The sequence below is a fragment of the Drosophila erecta genome, unplaced genomic scaffold (assembly GCF_003286155.1).
Source record: "Drosophila erecta strain 14021-0224.00,06,07 unplaced genomic scaffold, DereRS2 tig00000000-arrow-pilon, whole genome shotgun sequence".
Classification (NCBI taxonomy): Eukaryota; Metazoa; Arthropoda; class Insecta; order Diptera; family Drosophilidae; genus Drosophila; species Drosophila erecta.
In genome coordinates, this window is record NW_020825194.1 from 15,930,766 (window position 1) to 15,958,367 (window position 27,602).

General features: G+C 42.9%; 1 protein-coding gene across 1 annotated transcript in view; it reads right to left on the minus strand.

Annotated features, from left to right (window-relative positions):
* Positions 1–27,602, minus strand: part of LOC6553654 (acetylcholinesterase) — a 30,871-nt gene continuing 3,269 nt past the window's right edge. The window contains exons 2-10 of the mRNA XM_001980267.3: positions 17,873–18,725; positions 16,293–16,431; positions 15,638–16,183; positions 15,155–15,362; positions 10,012–10,154; positions 9,176–9,325; positions 4,818–4,981; positions 4,537–4,700; positions 1–1,552 (exon numbers count right to left, since the gene is read on the minus strand). Of these exons, the coding sequence (XP_001980303.1) occupies positions 1,440–1,552; positions 4,537–4,700; positions 4,818–4,981; positions 9,176–9,325; positions 10,012–10,154; positions 15,155–15,362; positions 15,638–16,183; positions 16,293–16,431; positions 17,873–18,195 (1,950 nt within the window). The 5' untranslated portion in view covers positions 18,196–18,725 and the 3' untranslated portion in view covers positions 1–1,439. The remainder of the gene's footprint in view (positions 1,553–4,536; positions 4,701–4,817; positions 4,982–9,175; positions 9,326–10,011; positions 10,155–15,154; positions 15,363–15,637; positions 16,184–16,292; positions 16,432–17,872; positions 18,726–27,602) is intronic.

Here is a 27,602-nt window from a genome sequence, read left to right on the forward strand (position 1 = left end):
TTTCCATAGTTAATACATATTGATATGCCTTTAATAAGATTACAGAGTACGGTTACAATTACGGGTTACAATTACGATTACGTTTAATTTTACTTTTACTTATCAGCTCTCATTTAGTCTGCGACACACACTGAACTCTAGGGTTGACAATGATCTTTCATTTTCTGGATTTACGTTTTGAACAATATTTATTTATAGATATAGACATACCAAGTACATATACGTTACTCATCATACAATACGTTTTGTGTTAATCATTGATCCAATTTCGCTATGTGTATAAAATTTCTAATTACCATTATTTAGTATTAAATCATTTCATTTTCCTCCGTCCAATTTTCTCACTAGGCCAATTTGTAAAACGTTTAGTACAAATACAATAATATACTGATATGTTTTGCATTATAAATATCATCTTCGCCTTGCCCCGTACTATGCTTAAACCTCATTTTCGATCGATTCCTTATTACAATTTGTTTCGCTTTGTTCGTTTCGAAAAAATTTGTCTTGGGTAGTGCTTGATTTGGGGCTACTAATCCGCGTTTTTTTTTGTTTTGTTTTTTTTTTTTTTTGGTTTTAACTTTTATTTTTCTTCTTGTAATAAACCAATGCCAATTTTTGTACAATACAATTGTTGATTTTCCGAAAATTTCCATTTGGGTTTTCTCATAAGAATCTCGTGTGGTTAAAATTTTCGTGTGTAGTTTTCCTTGGGAATGTGAATCGAAATCAAACGAACCTTCAACCTAAGTATGAAACCAATGCAATTTGGCCAACTATCTTCAGGCAACAAGGACTTTTTTCGGTTTTGAACTGAATGCTAAAATTGTGCCATTAAATGCGCTCAAATATCGCTCAAGAATGTGGGCATGGCAAAAAAGTGTCTGTCATCTGAGCGAGTTTTCCGTTCGGTAAACGAGTATCTGTAAACTTTGTTTCTTTTTGGCTGCCCCAAAGGCTAAATGACAAACATTTTAGTTCTATCTGCATTAATATTTATCAAAAATTCCGCCTATCCCTTGGCCAATTTTTCAAATTAAGCGATTTAGCATTGTGCTCCACAAAAAACAATTTGGTTTGGGCCTGGCCTATGGCGCGTGGCATGTGGCATGTGGCATATGGCTACAGTGGTCTCTAGAGTCTGGCCAGGATGTCCGCCATCCTGGTGGCCATCTGACTGCCTAAGGGTGCGTAGAGCTCTAAGTTCAATTTACAAATGTTCAGCAATCGCCATCGAATTGCTCCAACCGATCCTACTAAGTTCTGTAAACAAATCACCTGCTCCTACACAAATGTCTGCGCCTACTAAAAATTTGGTATCCCTCTGCTAAATTTTATTATTAACGTGTTCTAACTTTAAGTGTGGTTGTGGCTGTGATGCAGTGTGGGTGTGTTCTAGTGTGTGTGTGTGTGTGGTATTTTCCGGGAGTGGGTTTCTTTTAGAAAACCCTTTTGGTTCGCAATGCGGCGCAGATGTAGATCAGAGCAGCGATTCCAAGGAGCTGGAGCCTAGGGGATATGGAAGCACTTCCCGAATCGCCATCGCAAGTACCTAGTAAAAGATAAGGATAAAGTTTAAATTAAAGCACAGATTGTGGGCGGTTCAATGATGATTGTGTATGTATGTGGGCGGTTCTGGAAAAGTCATCCAAGGCATAATCTAGCAATCCTCTCCACTCTTCCTCTCAACAGATCTATTGTCGTTCAAAAGAAATCATATGAAGCCAAACAAAGAAAATAATATGGAAGAGAAGCAAGTTAACAATTGGTTTTCGGTGCGAGTTTTGGTGCATTAGGAAGGAAAGAAAACTTAGGGAAATCTTTAGGCCAACTTACCTTGGACCGTCAAAGAGTCCCGCAGAACGAACTGCTTTGCATTGTCGTATCATAATTTTTTTTACATTTATGCAAACATAGATTAAGTCAAAATTCGTGTGCTAATTCGTTCGAAAGTTGTTTGGCCACAACAAACCAGAAAAGATACGAACTTCAAATGGCCCGGCCGGCGATCAGATTTCAACACGCCAAACCAGGCCCAGAGACCCGCAAAGTGTTTAATTTTTAAACTTTTTAGACTAAGTATTTCAGCCCGCTGCCCAAAGCACAGGGATAACTTGCTCAACGACTTTATTTTGTTAATCCCTGTGAGGGGAAGTGCAAGTGTGCAAAATGAGTTAAAATCAAGCAAGGCAATAAAACAAAGCGAAGCAAATCAATTTCGAAATCAATCTTCGGCTAGAGCTAAGCAATAAATCGCCTTTATAATATCCGAATTGTTCATATTTCTTGAGCCACTCTGTCGCGTGCATTTAATTTTTGCTAATTTGAATTTAAAAGGCTGCCCCAATCATAGATTATACCATTCAGATAATGAAGAAATAAATTGGCACAGCCGCAACAAAAACTACATACAAATTAAACACGACGAACATACATATTTGAAACACGTGTCGCTAAAAGCCAAAAAACGAAACGAAACGGAGCGGAGCGAAGCGAAGTGATCAAAACCGCACCGAATCAAAAGAGAAAAGGCCATACAAATGCAAAAGATATTGTATCTACGAACTACAGGTCTTTAATCCGTATCTCAACGCGTGCGCCTGAGTTATGACACGGCGATCGTTTATTTATCGCGTCCGGTGACATTTCTCGATTCGAGCGGTGCCAGCGTGTCTGGTAGAAACAGCAGGACGACCAGTTCCAGTTCCCATTGTATGGGATTAATTCAAACTAGATCTTGGGTGAAATTTTAAATGGCCATTAAGGCGAATGGGAAGCATTGTTGGCAAGCTCTGTTGGCGATGAAGAATACACCGCTACATATACAAATGCAAATTAATTAACTTGCCAAAACAAAACCTGTTTTCTCAGCTCTTTGGTGGAGTACAAAATGGGGATAGATCTTCGGGTGCTAAGTGGCAACTTTTACCGCAGCCAGATCAAAAGTAGAGCTTGTCATATACCCGCATGTGCGTGCATATGTGTATATTCAATTCCCCGTCAAATGATCGATTGTGGAGATATCTGCATTAGGAGAGGTTTTCAGATAGCTGCTCTCCCCAAAACCGCAGTTCGTTCGCCCAGGCTTATTTGCATACCCGGTCGATTGGATTTATGTAAAACTGAAAACCAAAATTAGCTCCTAAAACCAATACGGTTAATTAGCATAAATTAAGTTTTTATTAATTTGTGAGACAGTAATTTTCTTTTGTGCCACTCATCGATTTGTGGCCAGCTTGCGAGCCAGACTTGGTGGCGCGGTCCTCTACGATGGTGATCTTTCACCCAAAACCCATCAACTTTAATGGCTCCACAACTTTTAAGAGTTTGAGTGCAAACATAAAAAGCCACAACGCCCACCGACTCGCAGCTAATCTATATTACTAGAGACATTTACGGGGCTTCTCATTGATCATTGTCAGGGCCTGGCTTATATGCATATTTACATTTCTTTTCTCGGTCAGTCGTCTGATCTGTCTCGCAACTCATTTTCCTGATTGATGCGCACATTTTGAAAAGCTGACACTGCCATAAATTAAAAACTCGGACGGCGGAATGATGCTACGCATAAATGAAATAAATTCAAAAGCATAACTAAAAATCTTTCACCGAATCAGTCGCGTCAGACCCTCTGACTCACGACCTCCACTAAGTGAAAAAGTAAGGAGCATCAAAAGGTTTTAACTGCTTAAAGCACAGAAAGAAAAATTATTTTATAAAAACTTTGCTAAGAATTGTTTAATCGGAATAATTACTTCAATTTTTATTGGAGTGTCAAAATTATATCCTTATGTTTAAAATAAAGAATTTTATTTTAGGAGTAATTCCAAAACTCACGATTTTTGAAATTTAGTAAAACTATATTAATATGAAATGCCAAAGTTAAATAATTTGTATAAATACAACACCCCTGGTTAAATATAAAATATAGTAATTTGGCTTTCCTGAGAGCTCAGTTTTTCCCCTATAAAAGTAATTTCAATTAACTTCCAATTTGTAGATATTATATATTTTTCTCTCTGCAGCCTTAAATTAACCATTAATCATTCGAACGGTAAGTGTTTACCATTTCGGATTTGGACGACCATTGACACTCGGCCTTTGTCCAGAGACTCTCGAAAGAAAGGCTTGGGATAGGTTGGCACTTCGCCGTTATCACAGGTACATTATCGGAGTGAATAATCCACTCCGGACTCGTATGTTTTGCTTGACCAGTGCTAACCCGATTCAGAGGGAACCGAGTCCCAGCTCGTCTTAAGGTGTGGTACCGATGATGCCGACAGCCATTAGCTGACTTTATGCCGCTTTTTACGATATATCGTAGCGAATACCAAATTTATGTTAATTGTATGCGAAACATACATACAAAACGATATCGACACAACAAAACACAACACAACACAACAGAAGCCAAAGAAAGAACACTGATAGAGCAATACAATGGAAAAAAGAAAGCTCCAACGATGACTGTACTTTCATTCACATTTTGATCGGGGTGTGTGGTTCATTTATATAAAAGGAGTTATTATCACTTACCTGCCCAACTCCTGACTTTTGGCAAGTAATCGTTCCAGAACGAGCAGCGAGCCGCCAAAGGACCTCTGGCCAATTTCTCGATCTTATCGTCGGTGCTGAAAATATAATAGACGGGATCCTCCTTGGAGAAGTTGGGCCATTCTTCGCCATCCTGAGCGGGATTTCTGAAATGGATGGGCGGTATTAAAAGCTTTTCTTATAGCGAACGAGTGGGAAACTTGGCTAGGCTTGCTATAAAACCGTAAAAAGCTCTTGGTGAGAAGCTTGGCCCCAAAACTCACCCCGTCTTAGCAAACTCGATGACCGCACTGAGCATACGCTTGCCCAGCTCACGCTCCACAGGTCGATACTGCAGGGAGTTGTTCAGCGGCTGGCCAAAGAAGTACTCGATCTCATCGCCGTGCAGCACGCCCATCCATTCGCCCCACAACGAGGTGCTTGTGCGCTGCAAACAAGCAAAAGAGTACAAACAATAAATTGGATAAGGTTAGAAAAGCCAAGGAAAGGCCGTGAAAATAGGACCGGCAAAAAATAAGAGCAGAGCGCGACGCTGTCGTAAACTCCGCCAGAAATTATGCAGATAAACATCTTCCCTTTTTATTTATTTATTTGATTTCGCTCGCCTGCTGGCTGGCGTTCCCTGTTAATGGTAAATATTGTCGCAGCATGCAGCGCACTGGAACGCCGAAAAAAAACGATTGAATAAATAAGTAAACGCCTGGTCGACTGCCAGCTCTGAGTTTCACCATTTCAGTCCCAAAACTCTGTCGCCCTTGACAGGCAGCGGCATTAAATGCCCTCGTGTGGCGCCATTTCACGTATCTCACAGCAGTTTGCACTGCAACTGCATCTGGGGGATGCGGAATCGCAGGACAGGCTGTTGCACTGGGTACGTGCATGGGCGACCACGTTGCGTATACGCCCTGTTGTACGATGGACCACGTGTATAGCACCATCTCCTTAAAGAAACTCCCGAAACGCCCAAGAGCGGGAAACATTTTGCTAGCTTAAGCATGAAGCTTGACTATTCTTAAAATTTAAGTAAGCTACCCACAACTTAGGCTAAACAATATTAATAGTCCATTAACTACATTTTTGAACACTACTAAAATATATTTGGAAAATAGTTCTGACTGTAAGAAAATAGCTCATATTATGATCAAAATAGAAACCTGATAATCATTATATTAGTTGTAGTTTTTAGACTTTTAAGTCTAAAAATCTCTTGGAACGATACTTTCAGTAACAATATATAAAATGTTAGAAATACCGAAAACTTCATAATTCTTCAACTTTGTATGAGGCTTAGAAAGCTACTTAAATGTAACAACATCAAAAGCATACTTTCCTCTATTCTTGAGCCTATTTAAAGTTGCTGACCGGGTGTGCTCTTTGCTACACACCAGTCCAAATGCTAATTAGGCAAACCCCTTTGTAAAATGCAATCTTATGCAAAGCGAAAAACCTAAACCTGCCTATGCGATTCTGCTGACCATTAGGCCTAGCCAAGAGCTGAAAGCCGAGAGCTGAGAGCTGAGGGCTAACCACTTAACCATTCAACTTGAGTTGGCCGCAGTCGGGCTCTGCTTGAGCTGCACCTTGACAGGCTGGCAGCCAAGTGCCAAGTCGCATAATGAATAGTGTCCGGGATATGCCATGGGTAATTCTGGTAATGCGAGGCCGCTGCTTTTGCTCCTTCTGCTCCTGCCAAGTTGTTGGAAATTTATGCGACTTGGTCGTTGGCTGTCAGGACACACGTCCCCTATATAAAGTAGTACGTACACACATAACATAAAAGTCCTGCAGTCCTTACGCCTTTTCGTGCAAATAATGAAAAATTGTACGCAGCCGGAGCGGAGAACTAAACTTTTTTGATTTAAGCGCAAAATTGCAAACAGCAGTGAAACTTGGACTCGTAGGTCATAATGAGAAACGCCACAGTCGAAAGTCGAGAGCAGTAGTGAACTACATTGGAGTAAAGTAGAGTGGAGTACAACCAACAGAAGCAGGAGGAGCAGGAGAAACAGTGGAGAAGGAAAACTTATTTAAGTGCCAGGCACGTTGCACGCTGCAGTAGTCAGCGGCGAATGGCGAAATGAAACAGAAACAGGAACTGGGAAGGGAGGTAAAATATGGGAGGACAATGGGAGGAATCCTGGTCAGTCAAGCATGTGGCCAGTGGGAGCTGGGGATGACCCCCTGGACACCAGCCAAGCAGATAGACAATCTGGCAGGCACTTTAGCAGCTGGCGACCCCATTTGCCATGCTTCGTCGCCCCATCGCGGACCCGTTTATGGGCAAAGTGAGTTACGAGTTGTGCTGCTGCAACTTGACGACTGTAATTAAAACTAATTTCATTTGCTCTCATTTCCATTTGGGGGGTGGGGGTGGGTGGTGATGGCACCAACCGGTCAGCGTCTGCCTGTCAACCGCTGGGGCTGCTGGTCTATTGGATTATTAACGGGCGATTTGGTACAAACAATGCAGTCAAACTGGCACCCCACACGCACTAAATTTTGCATATTGTGCAATCAGACGTAAGGATCAACTACTCGCTGGGTAAAACAGTTTGGTTATCACTGTAAGCTGGCGCAAATATAAACCGAACATCAAAAGTAAAGAGCATATTGGCTATTTGAAAAACTAACGAGTGAGCAATCAAAACATAGAAATATATAGTTTTCGTGTACATATGTACATATTTGCAGTGTATTCTTGAGAAAAACCCAACCCAATCCTAACACCAGAGATATATAATGCGCAAGAGTACTAACTACTATGTTCTATAATATTGATTTGTTTACTGCAGTGATTTGTTCGGCCAAATTACCACTTATTATCGTTCAATATCGACTACCAATCGCAGCCATTAGTTTGTGTGTATTCAAGGCATCGAAGCCGGCAAACGAAAATCAATACATTATACAGACCACTCTGTGTATACGCATTGTGAGAGCTGCGTATTTGTTAATCATTAGGCCGATCCAACTGGGTCTGCAACCAACCGATATCAATCGACGGCAGCAGGCACCGCAGCTGAAGTCGCTTAAACAAATAACTGACTAAAATTATGCCCCACACGTGCAGGGCATGCGGGCCGTGACCTCGTAAATTGAAGTTTCATTAGTCGACTCTGCTTTCCCATGCTCCTGGCCCCTTTCGTAGGGTCGTGATCCAGTAACGATTTCTGTCCCTATTCCCTCTTAGCTGCTTTGTTGTATAGTTGTTGTATAGTTGTTGTGTCCGCCCGCAGCCAACATCCTGAGCCTGTGCGTGTGCGTACAGTTTAATTGGCGCCCAACGTGGGGCGTTTCTTAGTATGTGTGTCTGTGCGAGGGTTCTTCACTCGTGGGTGGGCGTGAGTTGCGTGAAACTTTTGGTTACCATAATTATGGCGGCCAAGGTTGCCTGCTAGCTCAACAACAGCAAGAACAACTGCGACAGCGACCCTTACCCCAATAGGTGTGACATTATGAAGTCCAATCAACGGATTGCACGCGTTGTAGCTGTCTTCCACAAATTGCTTGATTAATTGAAAAATCCACACGGAGTGGTCGGACACGTCACGCAAAATTGCACATGACAAGGGACAGGGAAGATATCTTTATTTACTGTCAATGATTTTTTAACGATAACAAATAAGAAAACATTATTTTGACGAAGCACGATGGCAGAAGGTTGACGGATTAATTGGCCAATAAAATCGGTAGCACAGCACTTACTCCTAGACGGTGTGGTCTATGGAATGAGCTCTGAAGAAATATGCCATTTATTAATGTCTTTAATTACAATCCATTTAAATATTTAACAATAAATAAGCACATTAAATTGTAGTTCGGTGAAAAAACGCGAAAGAATTACGCAAGTCTGCTTATTCCTCTTTGATAACCATCCTAACTTTAACCTTTACAAACATGAATAATAAACCATTGAATAACGCTAACTTGTCTTCATGTACGAGTTATTCTCGGTAAAAAGCAATGGATTGGGTATGCTCCTGACCCCATTCTGCCCACAGTACTTTTACTTTCTGTGCTTCTGATTAGCCGCAAGCTCTGCTTGGTTCAACCCTTAGTGATTTACTTGGCCTTTTGAAAACGCCCCGCCATCATTCAGACATTAATAATTAACGTTCACACGGTCGCGTTGACACTTGACGCAACCGTAGCTGCTTCCGCTGGAGATGCAGCCAATGTGGAGTACATCGGGAGAAATTCCACATTTTTGATAAAACTGTTCTGGGAAATCCTTAAAAACAATTTGATACCTTCTAGAACAACCAACTTGCACTTGATACTCGGGTGGTATCTTTGCACTGGACTTAAGCAAACATTTTCATAGTGTCGAACACCGGCGACAGTTATCCACTTTGGGCCTGAGCCTGAGCCGGACTGCTGCCTGCCATTAGCCTTGTGTGCAATTTTAATGACACGCAAATTGCAGGTGCCTGCGTTGCAGTGGCTTCAGTGTGGATTTTTGCGCCGTTGCGCCACTTGCGCCCCATTTGACCGCATTCCGATTGGACGCACGCGCTTCAACGCCATCTTACGTGTCAAAGTCTGAGAAATATTTAATGGGTGCCAGACTGTGCAGGCCATTTCGCACGGATATCATGGGCACTCTCGATGTGGTACTCACGTGTGTGAAGTAGTAGTAGTGTACGGAGGCGCCTCGCTCCGCCAGAGCCTGGGCATACTCGTTGGTGGGGCAGGTGAAGAAGTGATCGCCCACGGCGCGTCCGATTTGCTGCTGGTTCTGATAGCCCGGATTACCCTCCCAGCTGGTATACTGAAAAAGAGAAGCGAAGTTTTCCTTAATATTTCCCTCTTTAACTTAGAATAGTTTATAGCTTAAAGCAGCTCTGCCTAATCTGTGCATAAACTCTTGAAGGTATACAAATTGGTTGATCATCTGAAGTGTGATTAAATATATTACTGTGGCAAGTTCCAATACTAATATGCTAAAATTAAATGCCAACTCAATGGGAATGAAGTCCCCAGTCATCCACGATCCTTGCGCAGCTAGTCCCGGATTTGGTCCGTCCTTAACTGTCAAATGCATATCCACTGCTGACGCTGAATGCCGCAAAATGAAATTAACCGGCGACAGGGCAGAGTAAATGAATAAAGCCACTAAAAGCAATTCAATCAGCTAGCCGTCTCCGTTGACGTCACATTTAACGTGTTTAGCACATGCAGCGATGCTGTTGGTGACACGGAGCAGACGCACGTTGCACTAATGCACTTCGGGGGAATGTGGTAGTGCACTTAAAAAATATACACACTAATTTATGCAAATGCAAAATTTTATGAGAAACTGCTCGAAATATAAAATAAATATTTTAATATTGCTACCAAGGCCTTAAAATTTAAATTGAAACGCATGTCCTCAAAAAACACAAATTTTTGTACAGTGCAGCTGTCTTTTGCAGATGCTTATACATCGCTGAATGCGAATGCGTAGTTGAAAATCACCTGGAAAATGATGGCCTCGCGTTCCGCTTGCGTTGCCTTGCCGAAAATGTTGTTCATAATTTCCAGGTATTTGTCCCGTGGCAGGGCCGTAGCATCGTCCTTATCGAAGTAATCGATGAAATCGTACAGCAAGAAGTAGGTGCCTGTGAAATAGAAAAGGGGAATAAATGTTTAACCCGTGCGAGGTCGTGTCATAACAATACTGGGTGCAAAGTGACGCGGAGAGGGGTGCTGGCCAATCTGGAAAACAATTACCACTACAGGCGGCGCTTCAAGATGCCGACTCACAATGGAGGGGCCGTGCCAAGGACACCGCGCTCAGCGTTAACCCCAAGTCCTGAGACCCACCAGCCACACCAACAACAGGCGCAGCAGCAACACCTACAGCAGCCGCAGCAGCAACAGCAACAGCAGCAGCAATCATAACAGTTTCAGAAGCCGAGGAGCAGTAAGTGCAAAATAGAATAAACCAAAAACATGTACCCACTACAAAAACAGAAGCATGAACTAAGGAGCAGCGGGCAAGCCGACTGCCTTATACCCTATTCCTTGCAAGTCAGCCTAAAAGAAGTGTGTGTTACTTCCCCGCTGGATGAAGTAACGCATAGGTTTCCTGCCAGACTATTCACCAAATAAACTAATATCGAAATACTTTAAATTAGTATAGCTATTCTGTTAACAATCGGAATTTAGGAACACAATTCACACATTTTCCCATAAACAATTATACCTTTCTCTCTAACAACACGGGGTATAACAGGCAGGGTGATAGAACAAAGCGGCTCGTCGTTGCCTTTTATTAACTTAATTTTTATGGCACTTGTTGTTGGCCCAGTTGTTGTTCTGTCCATCTTTTGTCTTCGTCGCACACTTCAAATACGGGCCACACTAACGAACCATAATTGCTGCCTATGAGCGGCGACGGCAGCAACACAACAGCAGCAGCAGCAGCAGCAACACTTGCGGCAGCAACATAGTCGAGTATCTGTGTTTGTGTGGGCCGAGGGCACGTGCAACCCATTCCCAATTTATCTTGCTGGCCCACTGTGTTTATGTTTGCTTCGATTCCATTAAGGTCAAAACCTTATGCAAAGCCAGGCACGAGGAGCTTTGACTTGAATTGCAAACAATATTGAACGAGCTGCCCGAAACGGTCGCTTACCAAAGTCGATAAGTATGCTTTCCACAGGATGGTGAGAGCGAGGAAATGTATTTACATTAAAGATGGGAGCACCCAAAGGTTTTCAAATCGGATAATTTAATACCGCGTTGTTAATGCATCTTATAGAGTTATGCGAACACAATTTATACAGTACACAGATTTGGAAAAGTCATATATTCGTAATCTGCATAACTATGGTAAATTATTTTACTACACGCCGGAACGACCTTGCGCTTTTCAAATATTACTGTACTTCGGGCATACGCTTTTAATTAAATTAACTCTGTGGCCACAAATTTCTGTGCTGTTTTTGTGCGGAAAATCTCACTCACTCCCTCACACACATAAGCGAAATGTAAATACGGTTTTAATGAGTGTATAATTGAGTTAGCAGCAGCAGCAGCAGCAACAACGCGGCCCAACTGATTCAGCGGAACGTTGGAAACGCTAGAGGCGGAATTCAGGACTCAGGACTACAACTACGGAGCCAGCGATAAGTTGGCCGTCTCGGAACGCGAAGCAATTAACGAGCAAACAAGCTGTCTTGCACACACACAGGCGAAGGAGGCACCACCGCACACACAAACACAAACAAGCACAGCAAGACACACACACATTCTCACGCAGGATGGCATGCAATCGCAAGTCAGAGGACTTGCCACCAAAAGCGAACTATTTAAGCACCGAAAAGTTGGCGTCTCGAGTTCATTGCATACTTTTGGGATGCACTTCAAAGCCTCGTTGCTCCGAAGAAATTGTCAATTCTCTTTAATCCATTTTAAATGGAAGTATCCTTTCTAAGGAATAGGGATTCTTAAATGGTAATTCAGATGGGATACCCACATAAAATGCTTAGATTTTGCGTGTGTTGTCCACTCCGCATCCATTTCTAAATATTATACTAACTAATTTGCTAAACCCACATGCAGGTCAATTAGTTGAACTACACAAATAATTTATTTGGGATAACCATTAGGCGGATGCACACAGTCCAGCACACGCAAATAAATATAAATACATCTTTATATATAATATGTTCATAGCATGTATGCACATATGTTATGGGGACGAAGGGCGAGCGATTTTGTCAAAAACAAACAGAATAGGATGCTTTCATGTGCGCGGCTCATCGTAATGTATTTGAATTTGTATTCGTATTGTTGCAAATGCTAGATGACCTTGAACTCACAAACACAAGCACAAACACCACAGCCAAACCCACACACGCACACACGCTCAGCTGAGTAACGGCACTTGTACCCATGGCAAATGGTGGCAGTTGCCTGGCGGCCATGCACGCACACCTTTTTGGCCAAGAGAAAAAAGAGAAAAGAGAACGGTGAGCAGTGAGTGGTGAGTGGTGAGCGAGCGGCAAAGGAGAGAGTAGGTGCAGGAACAGGAGCAGTTGCCGAAAGCAGAGAGAAAGCGGAAAACAGCAGCTGTGAGCAATGAGTGAAAGTGAGCAGAAAAGCACACGTGTCTGCTGTGCTGGATTATTCTGCTCCTGGCAAGACAGGAGCCGCAACAACAGCAACTGACAGCAGCAACACCAAAAACACCAGCACCAGTAGATGACTGGCCAACAGCAACAAGAAAATCGAAAGGAAAGCCAAAGCACGAACTGGCACAAAAGCCCCGAGAATCTTCTTCAATCTGTTATACGAAAAACACAAGCCAGCCCGCAAAAAGGACCTGCCACCTAACACCACCCACCCAAAACACCACCAAACGACATCCTGCGGTGGCGGCTCGCAAAATAATAAGAAAAGGAAAACGCAAACGGAAAATTTGTTACAAGTGCGCCACTTACACGGCCTGGCACGGAAAAGCTGGCAACACAATGCACACAAAGAGTTACGCACCAGATTGATAGGAAGAACAACAGGCAGTGAAATGCGGATAAGGAAAGTGGGTAAGGGAAAATTATGGGAAAATCAACAGCAGAATTTCGCAGAACGGCAGGTTCCCACTGAACTTAAAGGCGATTTATCTAATAGATGGTTACATGCTCAATTTGATATTCTGATAAAGTACTTGAGTTTTCCGTTATTTCAAGTTTAAAACCGGGCCTTGCAACATTTAATGAAAAAAAAATTAAAAACAACTACCAACAAAAAATTCTTTCTTGCTTATGATGGAAATACTATACATATAAGATTATCGTATAATAACCTTTGCAAAAAAAAGGTAAAGATTAAGTTTATTTTAAGCATAAAATTTCATAGCACAATAAAAAAGTTAATTTGAAATTAAATCCGCAATGATAAAAATCAATATATTTATTGCTGAATTTATGCACATCCACTTGTTTTTCCTGCCACATAAATAATTCAATTATATATTACACACTTATTTCCTCCGCAGTCATTCATATAATGCATTTTCGCATTACACAAAATTCGGATTATTTAGTTTATTGATTTCATTAGCTTATTCGATTGGGCTTAATAAATTGATAATTTCAAAATGAAAAGCTTAAAGCCGAATTGCCTCCAATCCCTACAAGTTGCTACACGAATTTACGGTGGCCTAATATTTTTCGAAAGGTAATAAAAAATAATTACAGCATAACTTTAACTCAACTTCTATTAGTAAAAGTTTGCTGCCCCGCTTTAATAAACCCCGTCCCCTTTGTCACTCAAAAATGCTACGGCACGTGTGCCGCTCACGCGTCCCGTTCTGCCCATCAAGTTGAGGGCTCGCTTTTTGCTTTCGCTTTTCCGCAAACCTCCCACTGCCACCACCCACCACCCACAACCCATTGCCCATCGCGCAACGCCCAACGCCCCCACTGTCACCTGAGCGGAATATATATTTAAATAATTTATGATGCCGTCCCGCACAGCTGAGCGCCACATTCCAGTGCGTGTATGTGTGTATGTGTGTGTGTGTGTGTGTGGGTGTGTGCGCGTTCGGATGTTTTTCCTTTTTTCCCGGGGTCACCGCAATTCGCGTGGGCGAGTCTGGCAAGTTTCGGCGGCTTTTTGTATTTTTTCTGTATTTTGACTCCGACAATTCCGGTGCGTTGACACATGCCACACTCGGAATTTAAAATTTAGCAACATATAACACAAGCATATTCTGCATCCGATGTCCAGAGAAGCCTTATTTTTAACTGGTAGTTAATAGTACATGCCCTAAGCTTTATTTACCTAAAAATATCTTGCTATCCCTGAGCCGGCATTCCATTTACACTGGCCGCACTTGAAATTTAAAGTTCACAAAATTCGTAATTTGTGTGCGAAGCCAAAAAAGGGGGCAAAACAAAAGGCAAAGCCGTAAAAGCCAACAATACAGAGCAATATACAAAGTGCAGTTCTGCGACAGACGAGTCAGGACTAAGCTGAGCACAATGTAACCACCAGCAGAACCACTGCCAGTCGTAGTCCTCGAAACCCAAAACGCAGTACCCAAAATCCGTAACCCGAAACCCACTAACCCCCTCGATTCGCCGCTCAGTGTCATGCAATAAACCATAAAAATTAAGCACTCGAGCCAACAGAAAGTACCGAATGCATTACGAGTGCTCGAAATGTGCAGAGGAAATTTTTGAAAAGCATCCCAGCTAAGCCACCTTGCCGCCCATAAAACGATGAGAATAAAATGCATTTTGTCTGCCAGCCAGGCCACAACACAAAAAGTGTATATTAATATATATACGTATAGTTGCACAAAAGTAATAAAATCTCAAATGGATGAAGAGCTCCGAGCTGCAGCGTAAAAGTTTTTCGGGGCGCAGAGGCAGGAAGCTGGGCTAAAAAGCTTGGCAAACAACATTGGCAATGGGTAGTACTTTGTTTCGGATAAAGATTAGCGCTGACGTCAGCCGCAGAGGATGCAACAATGGCGGCAAGGACGACCCAGAAAATAAAAGTGGGGGAGATAGGAAGGTGGATGCCGGGATGGTCGTGATGAAGTAACTCGCAGGGAGAGGAGGAGGAGAGGTACTGCACCGGTAAGTAAGTAAGTAAGCACACTCACCCTCATCCCTGACATTTCCCATCAGGATGTCGTAGTCCTTCAGATCCGCCGTCTTCATCAGCGTCATGGGATCCGCCGGCAGGAACGCTCCGTCAATGGTGGGCGCCGAGGGGAAGCTGAGTATGCCCGAGTAGGAGTTCCACTGCTGCACCGATATGGTCTTGGCGTCCACGGAACGCATGCAGCTCATCACGTGAGCGGGATTGGTCTGAAATCAGGTGAAAATGCAAAAATGGTCCATTAATGTGCAAGGAAGTATTCCGATACGAGTGACGCGCTAAGGTAAAGGCGTTTTTCCTGTAGTAACAGGATGCAATGTGAGTAAAATAAATATCCTGTAAGTATTGTTGTAATCTAGTGGTCCTTTTAAATAGATGAAATTACAACTAGTGTATTTAAATTCCCATTTGAAAACTATATATTTGCCACCTGTGTTTTTTGTGAACTCAATGATATATCTGTACCCATTTTAGAGTGATTTACCTTCAGCATGGATGCATTGCAGTTACAGTCGTTGATCAGCGCCTTGCCGATCTCCACGGCCTTCTCGGAGGTCATGTGGCTCCAGGGAGCGTTCATGGTGCCCGACTGCATCATGCCCCGCTTGACCAGACCCCTGGTCACCGGCGACATGAGTTGGGCATTTACCGAACTGGATCCAGCCGATTCCCCGAACAGGGTCATCCATTCCGGATTTCCGCCGAAGGCATGGGCGTTGTCCTTTAGCCAGCGAATGGCGAGTGCCTGATCCCATAGGCCGACATTGCCAGGCGCCTCTTCCGCGAACTCTGACGGCATTTCCGGCGCCAGGTGCAGGAACCCAAAGGCGCCCACTCGATACTGGAAGGAGGCCACTATCACATTGCCCACGGCGGCCATGATGTCCGCATTGTAGATGTCCAGGGTGGCCGATCCGGTCATGAAGCCACCGCCATAGATCCAGATCAGAATCGGCAGTCCGTTGGTCGTGTTCTGCGGATTTCCGTTGTGGATGAGATGGTCGGTGTCCGCCTGCTTGCCATTGGCGTGCTATGATCAAAAAGGCAAGAGCTCAGTTAGTACATATATTATTGTCTCCTTCATATACATCAGGATATTTTGCTTGTATTGTATTTTGCTATTTTGTTTCCACACTTACCTCACCACCGTTGGCACCCCGCCCATGACGAAGACGAGCCTTTGCCGGCGCCCAGACATTTATGTAGAGGCAGTCCTCGGACACGTTGGTGTTGGGGTTCCAGATCTCCTCGCCGGAGAAGCCGGGGAAGTACTCGTAACTGGAAAGGAGGAGAGAGGGAGAAGAGCGTTCTTGATTAGCTGGTGACCCATATGCAAATCAAAGGCTGTTTGTGCCACATCTGGAATTCGGTCAAGCCAATTACGAAAAACCAACCAGCTGTGTTATTTATTTTTATTCGCTCTCTCTTCCGTTTTGCCCACTTCACTCTGACTCTGCGATTCATTTGCCCACATAAACACTGGCACACTCACATACGCCCCGTAGTTCCGGGCTTAGGCCCCCACAATTTGACATAGTTATTCCGCTTTATAAATGTTGAATCGCTCGAATCGATATCCCTACGCATTTGTAGAAAGCTCAGCATTTGTCTGTCCGTCTCCATAGATACCTTTGTATATTCCTGTATGCTGGTGGGTGTATGTGTATGCTTAGGTGTGTTTGGCTTCGTGTCCATTAAAATTAACTTTGCCGTTTCGCATAAAAGTAATTTATCACAGAGGCGGGGAGAAAAGACGATTTCTGTTTCCTGCGCCAGCTGCCTGTTTCTGTTTCGCCTTTATCACTATATTTTTCTAATTTCCTTTTGCACACACGATTGAATGGCTTTCCTTTTGGGGTGCGGAAAAACTTTGGTTCTCTATTTCAAGAGCGAAAGTATGCCAAACCAAATGAGTTTGATTAAATAAATGGAAGAGAAGTGGGTGAAATGTTTTTATTTGCTCTGTATCTTTACGATTTTCTTATGGACAGTTGCAAAACTCTTCAGAAAGAAAAACATCAAATGGCAAATCAAATTATGGTATGCAAATTTCATCAAACGAAATGTGTAAGCCATTGTCGAATTGTATTGCACTTTTCATCTAATCTCCACAATCAGTAGATTCACAAAATTCTCTGTTAAATCCCGAGTGCAATTAAATATTTCAACTGCATCAATCAAACGTATCCCCAGAAACAATAGGCATTTCCCTTTTCACACACATTGAATGGCAAACAATGTGCGACTTCAATTGGCAGGGCCAACAAGCTGAGCAAAGTTTCCAATTGGCGTTTTCCGTTTTGACCGGCTTTTTGCATGCACCATGACGTCACTGGCAACAGTTAGGTCAACAGCGAGCTGCCGCTGCAGCCGGGCTGCGATTCGCCTTTCTGGGTCAGATGCAAAAGTGGAGCGTCCCAGCCCTCCCCCTTCTGAACCCCAAATACCCGGAAAGCCAGCGATGACAAATCTCTCGTATTTCCGGAAAGATACCACCCCATAAATTCGCTGTCTTTGCCAAAAACTCAAGCTTGTGCCATTTGATAGATCGGTTTGCTCTTTAGATCTTTGGAAACAAACTACTTCTTGAAATCCCACAGATAGTTATGCGTAATTGATGACAAACCCCGGTACATTTGATACCTTTTGTTATCATTTAGTTAAGGCTTGGACCAAATGCTCAATCTTAAATGCCCTATAAAACAGAAGGTGCACTCACCGTTCCTGGACGCAGGTGGCGGATAAGCGTGTGGCATCGAGGACGCCGTGCCAGGGCTCCGCGGGAACCGGCTTCCGGAAGCGCAGGTCGTCGACGGGCGGCTTGGCGTAGGGGATGCCCGTGTAGACATGCACCTCCCTGCCCTGCACCGTCACGGAGCGACCGCGCACTGGTCCGGAGGACGTCTGCACCACCAGGCGATCCATGACGCCGCAGACGCCAGACAGGTGCAGCGATAGCACCAGTACTAGGGGCAGCGGGATGGCCAGGGGTAGGGGCAAGGACATGGGCAGGACTCTGCTCTGCCGACTGGAGGTGGCCATGACGCGGATGCGCAGGGCGGCGATGGCTGGCTAAAGCGGTAGCGATGGGTGGTGGCCTACTTTGGCCTGACGTCACTGGCACTGACCACTTGTCTCTGGTTCTCTGGCTGTTCGCGATTCGCGATTTCTGCTCGCTGGGTATCTCGGTACGGAACTGGTGTGTCTGGCGGATTCGGGATGCCTGCCCGGCGCTGCAAGCCGCATCCACAACTTATTATCCGGTTGAGTTCGCCGCTGCTGCCACAATTGCCACTTGAAGCTGCCGCCCGTGGGTTGCACTACACATTCTCCCGCCGCAGCAGCTTTAGAATCCGGAATCTGGGAACTGGATACTGGAAACTGAAAACTGGGTACTGGTTGCTCGGTGCTCGCCACTCGAATCTGGTTTCGGATTTATTGGACTTGGCTTAGAGTTTGAAATGGTTTTTAGACGGCGTCCCCTATTCGCTTCGGATTCCTGCGCTGTTGCACTTCTGCAGCGCCCAATCCGGCTGCTCGGCTTTCCTTCTCCGTCTGCGGATGTGTTTGAACTGCAAACAGAAAGAACAGGCATTAAACTATTTGTCTGGACTCCCCGACGGGGTATTTTTAGCTCTGTAGCTGGACGGAAAGAAGCCAGTTGTATACTTCATACATATATATTTTAATTAAATATCCTTCGTTTCGTGATGTGTAGCACATTACAATGTATAAATGCAAACATAACTATACCTTATGCGTTTATATAGATAAACTATATTTATTTTCATAAATGTTTAAGTTACTGCTAGTATGAATTGTATTTGTTATAATTTTTTTATATATTTGTTTATAATATACAATTTATTTTAAGATAATTAGAATCGCCTTCTTCGCATGCACACTTTTCCCAGTTTTCTGTCACTGCACACACACAAACACAAGGACAAGTTGACTTGTTGGGTGCTTGTGCGCCTGTGTCTGTGTGTGTGTGTGTGTGTCGTCTGCCCCCGTTTGTATGCTGCAATATTTATGTGTTTGCCTTTGGGTTAGTCTGTGTGTTTACCACTTGAGCAGAGATGCAAAGCTGCCTCCTTTCTTGGTCTCGGTTTGCATTTAAGACTTTCCGAGTGCCACCTGTATACCCCACCAACCACTCCCACTTCCACCGCCCGCCGGGTAACCCACACACCTGCAGCTGGGGCCACTCACAGGATTCACTGGGATTCTCTCGAGTGGCGCATATCGCTCTCTAAGGCTTTGCCTGCAACGTCGTTAAACATATTTTCTTATACGCTTTCATTAGAGTCACTTGACCAATTTAAGCAAATATCTTTTCAAAACCGAAGTAGCCGAGTAAACCATTGAAACCCAGAGGCATTTTGCGCCGATTAGAAATTTCTGGCACTGGTGCAACCGAAAAATGTACCATTGCTATGAATAGAAAGGATGGATTGACGATGAAACTGTCTTTCAAAGGCACACTAATTAAATGCGTGATGAATACATAAGCGATTTTTTTAGCACACATGTTACTAGATTATGAAATGTGGAATCGATATAAGTATATATAAATAATACTCGCATACATTCCAATGAAAATAAAAAACAAAATAAATACATATTACAAGCTCAGGGGGTTTTCCTGTTTGCTGGCATTTCTCGATAAATAAATCTTGGGAGGCTGTAGTTGGACAAGGAAAACAAGCACTTCCCGTTGGCAAATGTCTTTTTCAGTTTATGTCCTTGACGTTTCGAGCTGCAGCAACTCCTGGCACTGAATTAAGCCAAGAAACTTGAATTTTCTTTGCACTGGGCCTTGCATGCTGACAGACCATTAGAAGTCGGAGCTCGTGTAATAACACCGCTGCCAGGTCCCCTGCAGTTGCACCCCCTGGGTCTCAAAAAGTGCTTTTCCGATCCTTTTGCCTGAAACTTGTCTGTGACTTGCCTGAAAGGACAAAGGAATTAGGAGGCTTTCTCAGCTGGCACCGCAGTAATTTAAATGTTATTTAGCTGCACAATTAAAATGGCATTAAGACGCCACCGAACTGCGAGTTGCACGTTTGCAATTTAATTTGTTTTTCAAACCCCGCCATCCCCTCCTTTCAGAGTGCACATTTTATCCAAATTAGCTTAATTTTCCTCAGGTTCTTTGCATTTTCCACAAGTTTTCCCTAGCAACCCTCGCCCTTCCAACTGTATTTCAAAATTGTCGCTGCCTGTTTCTTGGCTGATAAGACGTCCTGCCCTAAGTGAATATTTTCTTAATTTCTTGCGGTTGCAGCAGTTTTTCGCTCCGCTTTTCCGAGCCGCCGTTTTTCCTACAATTTTTCCGTAAACATGCGCATTTTTTTATCCCGAGTTAGTGAGGGTTTACTTGAGGAGGGGAAAAGCGACCAAAAGTTGTATTTATCTTACTTTATTTGATGTCTGCCAGAGCCGCGAAGCTCACAATTTAAACGCTTAGTTTCAGCTGAGAGAAGTATTTCTTCTTGCAAACTGTGTTCATAAAGTTGCAACTTCAAAGTTGGCTCAAGCAGCCACTGAAATGCAAAGTGTGTTTTAACTATGAGGAGCAGTCTTAGTTTAATTTGAATCAACTGCAGAGAAAACTACACAATTTATAAAATTACTATCGAAAGTCCGAGAAATATGCTTCAAAGCTTAATTATTCTTTTCTGTATATTTTTATATTGTTATCAAAACTTGTTATGAGAAATTTCCATTCAAAAACATGTTGTTTCAGCAATTTAATTTATTCACAAAAGCATTCTAACGTATCCAAAAACATCTATTCTAAAACATTTTAATTGAGATGCATCTTTTTCCGACCTTGTTATTGTGGCAACATGTTTTCTGTGTGGCATAGTTTTTCCTGTTTTGTAGTCCTCATTTTTACCTTTCCATGGAAATCCTTCGAGTGCTGCCATGGATATGATAACCCAACGAGGGGGAAAGCGATAGCCGGAATATGAGCGTTAGAGAGAGACATTGGAGTGCGCGAAAATTTTAATGACATTCAAATTAAATTATAATTTCAAAAGTTTCGGCGCGCAGAGAGCAGTGAGCGTTGCTGATGACGACGATGACAAGGACATGACCAGGTGGCACAGGTGAAAGGCACCGCCCACCGTCCGCTTTTCCCGCAACCTCACAGCCCTCGCCATCGGGTCAGCTTTGTTGGCCAAAGGTCACAGCAATAGCAGAGGAAAATGGTTTGGCACACCCCCGATCTCCTCCCTGCCCCCAATCAACCTTCTCTATTTCTCCGCTCTTCCACCCCCATCGCTTGTTTATTTTCCTTGCGTTTGTTTTCAAAATTTGGCAAATGCGAAAAAAACATGGCCAACGACAAAACGAAATGGTAAAAGCCAAAGGGTAAACAACACAAAGGCAAGCGAAACAAAAACAAAAACGAGAGACACCAAAAATGACGGGGGAAAATTAAAACTCGGAAAAGCCGAGTGAGTGAGTGAGTGAAAAGTTAACTGAGTTTTGCTTGTGTTTTCATTTTTGTTTGCGACGTTTTGATGTTTGGCGTTCATATTGTTTCACTTTATTTGGGTGAATATCGAGCTATATATCCCGAAAAAACTTTTCAATTTTTTTTTGCAAACTGAAAAACGAAATTTTAAAAATTTTAATTGATCAAGGCATTCCGAAAAATAAAAGCACACTTTTAAAACGAATTTGTCCGCACTTAGATAATTATTATCAATAAAAATAAATTTTTTTTATTTTGATGTTAGTTACCACCTTTAAAAGGTTCGTGTCGAACATAGGTAAGCAATTGTTTTCGGTGTACGAGGTTAGATGTGTCTGCTTTAATTGATGAGTTGAAGAGGGTAATAGAGGGCCGGAGACCGCCAGTCAGCGAAGCTTAATTGGAGCGCCCCTATATCAAATGCAAGAAATGAGGGACAGGTATGTATTATGGGCTGAATAACTTAAGGACAATCGGCCAAAATGGTTCTCTTGTCTAAGACAAGGTTTAAAATTAGCTGCAAATTTCAGTCACACGAAAGTCAGCCTTCAAGAAAATCAAATTTAAGAACAGTTTTAGCGGCAGCATTAAAGCCAGAACGTTATCAGGTATATCTCGCTTAGCAAATCTTACTTAATATTTTCTTAATTCATTTCTGTGCAATTTATTCCGGTCTATAAACCGCTGCGCAACCATTAAACCCCAAAAAATATGGCCATCTGCTTTAATGAGCCACAATCATCATCAAGTTTTCACTGACCATTTGACCTTTTCATTTGGCAGGCGGCAGGACTCCGATCACAGGCCTTTAGACCAGCCATTAAGCGAATGTCTGGCGCCAGGCAAACTATAAAATAAATGCTTGGGCGTGGCAGAGGCGGAGAAAACTCAAAGACCAACGCGTCCAGAACTTATTTTTCCTGTACACAAAACTGCTCAAAGATCGGGCCATTCTAATTTATATAAATTTGTTTTTAGCGTCACAAAATAATATAGTTATGGATTAGGGTATAATAATCTTACATGATAGGATCCTTTACTCAGGGCAATCACCAGCACCAAGTCCTTTTTCATTCAAGATAATTTATATTACATTTTGAAACGATTATTTTAGTTCTAGACCAGACTTGATTATTTAAAAATTCTTTGCTTCCTTAACCTAAGCATGATAAGAACACATTTAATTTCTTTTGAGTACAATAGTAGCCTTCAGACTGAAATAAAATTACACCACCCATGCAACTGAAACTATAAGCAACACGTTATTAAATTCGGCATATGAAAACTATTAAAGATTTTCATTTCGATATGTGCCACAATTTCCATTCCTCGTTAGAGTGTGTGGAAAAACTACCTACTAAATGTGGAAATTGCACAGCATGAGGCGAAAAAACTGAGAGCCAGTGGCGCTTAGTTTTTTATTGCATGGCGCCGCATGTGGCGGCTGCGGCGATTGAAGTGTCCCCCGAGAGGGGAGTGGGCCATGGAGCAGTGGGCTGTAGGTGGGTGGTAAGTGGGCGTGGGGCTGCAGGAGGTGGGTGGCGCCGGCAGTACGTCCGGGCACGAGTTTGGCTTTAGTGGCTCTCGACCGTCACCGGGGCTCGTTAACGCTGAGACGCTCAATTTAGCGCGACTTATTTAGGTTGGCGCTCCACTTGCCTCCGCCTGTGCCCGTGTGACTGACCTTGATGATATCACCGCAGCCGCGTCGTCGTGGTCATCGTCATCCCAGGAGCAGTTCCCCTCCTGGAGGACACGACCTTTTCCCATTCGTATTCCAATTCCTTTTCCATTCCCAGACCCATAAATATACAACGTTTTCAAATAAACTTAATACAGAAATCGCGGATAAATATCTTAAATGGTTCCCATTTCAAAACTCGTAGTTTAGTTATAGCAAAGAGCTTACCGCCTAACAAAAGTAAATAGAGATATTTGGTAAACAAAACTACTTAATTGCGTATTAATGTCGATAGTTTTCTCCCTGCACTCCAAGGCATGTGCGAATCTCTCTCGGGTGGGCTCCCAGCTCACACGGCACTAACCCTCGAGCACACAAGCCCCTGCCCTTGGTGTCGATGTCTTGGGTCTGCTCAGTTTACCCGTGGGTGTGCTGCACTTAAAGCCGAAATAAAAAATCAATAATCGGGGAATGACAAGTCAACAGTCAACAGCAGCTCAGCTGAACGCAGGCGAAGCCGCCATTTCTGACTGTTCCTGCCTCCGACACACAAGCACTCACGCACACATACACACACACGCGAGAAAGGCGATGTGCGCGAGTGTTTGTGTTTTTGGGGCAAAAGTTGTATATTAAGTAACCTGAGCCAGTTTGGGGAGTCCCCGGGACACGTACGCGGCACAGGACCCAAAAACGTGCACCGCAGGTCTCGACTCGAATTTATGGCTGTTTCGCTCCATATTTATGTGTTTTCAGCTTGCAGTTGGTTATGAAGTATATAGAGTCGTTAACCTAGAGAGAATGCAAAACCCTCAAAGATGGCGACAACAAGATAAATAACCATAAGAGAACGAGAATACGCAGGCTACCAACCGATTTTTTTTTTCAACTATGCTTTCATAAAACTGATGCAATAAAGTTAAGTACCTTAACTATCCTAAGCAATTATAATCAAATATCAATAATCAGCTTGAATATTAAGCATCCGACCTGTGGACTGTGGCAGAATAAGCTTCTATGGACTCAATGATTATGAATACTCAACGTCCAGTCACTAATGGCAAGTCATTTTCGATCCCTTCTTCCCTTTTGAACAGATGCTGATGATGATGCTGTAAAATGTCAAATGTGAGTGCTGCTTTCATATGAAATGACGCAAGAAATGAAAGCGTTCGCCTTTGGGGCGCCACTGGCAAAGGGCAACCATCCATCTGCCATCCACCGTCCCAGCCATGCATACGAGTACAATGCGAAAGCCTGGCAAGTGACGTCACGGCCATAAAGGACTGCATGTACGGTGAACATATCCTGACCACAAAATCCAGGGCGAGGGACCCAGCCAGCAGAACAGTAGAAGGCACCTGAGGCGGGTTAATTAAACGCAAGGAACGTCATCAGCATCCTTTATACGCCCTGGCCACGTTGCGCATACGACCTGTGCGCCGTGCGTCCTGCCACACTGCCACAACTCTGACTCAATTTGAGCTATTCAAGCTGCATAATGCACTCGGTGCATCCAACGGCAACAACACGCATCACTGGAGCAACAAAAACAACGTCAACAATCAATATTGATGCCGGGCGAGCGATGATTGTGATGATAACAGGCCCAGCCGTTGTTGCTCCCCCGATAATTATGCTCATAAAAGCGTAAGAGTTTTAATTGGACTGCTTATTACAAATAATCAGAGCCTTGCCTGGCCGGGCATAGAAAGTGGATCGGAGGCCTGGGGACCGACCATATCATATTGGGCGTGTGCGCTCGTGTGCACTTGCCTGAGTTATTCAATTTGTGGCATCAGCCAAATTGCAGCCACAGCAACAATTACGCCAATCACAGGACAGCAACAATAAAAACATGCTAAAATTAAACGGAAAACGCGTTGGAAATTAAATTGAATTTTAATTGGGCCTTGCATCAATAACTTGTCATTTTTTTAAATAATTACAAAGTTATTTAATATTTATGTAGAGTCGGTGCTTGTCAATTAGTCTGGCTCATGCAATTAAGTTGATTAATAAATTATATTCTACGCCACATACAAACATGTTTACATGCATTTAATCGAGAAAGAAAAGAAATTAATCTATATTAAAATCAAATATTCTGTAATCTCATTAGTTATGAATAATATTTGATTATGCTCTAACGTTTCAATTATTTGCATATGCTTTGTTTGATAAAAAGTGTTCCCAATTAAAGTTCTGTAGTTTAGCAAAAGTTTTATAAGTATACTTAATAAAATAATTTAGAGAACAAATAATTCGTATTTCCCAGTTATGCTTATGTGATAATCCCAAGAATAATAATTTAAAATGTTTGGAACTACAAACTGCGGGAGGTTTTCTCAAATCGCTAGCGCAATTTAAAGTTAATCTGTGCGTGTTAAAGCAAAGCCAGAGTTGGTAGCACCGGCGATAACAACAGCAAAAACCTCGGTGAGCGATTTACAAGCAAAGCTGGGCGAATACAATCACACTAAAATCGCGCATACGCCGCGTATTCCCCAAGAAACATCAGAACTTCGCATTTGTTTGCCTTTGAGTGGCACATGCGCCACACTTGGCACTTGCTTTTATTTTACCCTGGGTTACTTTTAATGCCCAGAGCAGCAGGGCTAACACACACACGCTGGCTAACGCAGACAGACACACACATCAATCGGCTTATTCCCAGTACACGTCACGGTCTCAAAGCGTGTGTGTGTGTGTGGGTGTGTGTATGTGCTTATAAGTGATTATCTGCTGTAAAAATGGCGTAGGAAGTGGAAGCTTATTTTCCCGTATACTGATGCGCATTTAACTCCCCAACGGGTTATAAAAATACTACACAACTATTTTTCAAGCGAGCAGTAATTGGCATTGTGTAGGCTTATCCAAGAAATCACCTCAAGAAACGCAAAAAGAAAAACTTAAGTAATTGATGATGATTTGTATGAAAATGGATTTTAATTTATTTTGAAAACTGCAAAAGTGGAAAACGAAAACGCTATATAGAACATGTTTAGGATTAATGTTTTGGTTTCTAGCCCAATTGCATTCGCTGCAACTGATTCTGCGTAGTAAATGCAATAAAATCCAATGCGACTGCACGCAGTCACTGCAGCAGAAAACAAATCGCATTATTACCGCCGGGCAATGGCCAAGAGGAAAACTCAACGCTCAGAAGGCAGAGACCGCAGGAAAACTCATAAAAGTAGCCAAGGCACAGACAAATAAAAGGATCGCATAAAACTAATGTTAAACAATTCCCCCTTGCCCCCTATACTTGTGCCTTTTGTCTGCGGTCTTGTGTCTGTACTTTGCTGTTTTCTTGCCCTCCATTTGTGTTGCGTGAGTTTCTGTTCTGTTCTGTTCAGTTCGGTTGGGCTCAATTCGGAAGCCCGGGTCTGTCGTCGCCCATCGTCATCGCCGGACCCTTAAGACGATGATGGCCTGCCCAAAGCTCCCGAGGATATGCAATAAAATTGCGTTTTAATGCTGCTCTAACGGACGAGCAACGACCCATTTACCAAGAGCTTGTCCTCGTACGAGTGCAAACATACCCATCCATCGCGAATGCGTTGTACAGGATATGGGCAGTTCTGAGATACCCGGGCAGGTAGATTATACTCTTGGACCTGGTAATATGATTTCTTTAACACCACCTAAATCTAAAGACAATTTTTGTCAATGCATACATACATTATAGGATGGTAATGCTTAAGAATACTGTATTGAACCATCTTTAAATGATAAATCAATATTATTATACTATAATATTGCGATATTGTGAATGAAAAAATACTAACAGAATTATGCAGAATTTGTAAAGTTTTTAACTTAATGGGACTTTCCTGAGATTAAGAAACTTCGGATGATAAAACCATTGTTTTCTGGCCTTCCCTTAGCTTGTCATTCAATATTCATATAGCCGAGGGTATAAAACTGTCCCCTTTGTTTCAATTTTATGGCTGCCTTTTTATGCTCGTTTGCTTGTCCTTCGCATTGTTTTATTGAATTTTATTTGCATATTTTCGCGTGTTGCCCGCTCGGAACACGAATCCAAGACTTTTATGAGTTTGTCGATTCCCCGTGAAATGGGAATGCAAAAGGGGCAAAGCGGAAAAGCGTTGCACTCCCCACGGACTGCAGGGAAACTTAAAACACGAATCCCTTGGTCGCCGACAAAAAGAAAATCTTGCCTGCCATTTCGCATTTCACATTCTGCTTTCAGCGCTCGGCGGATTATTTGACGGGGCGCCAAATATATACGAGTATGTGTTTAAAAGTACACAAAAC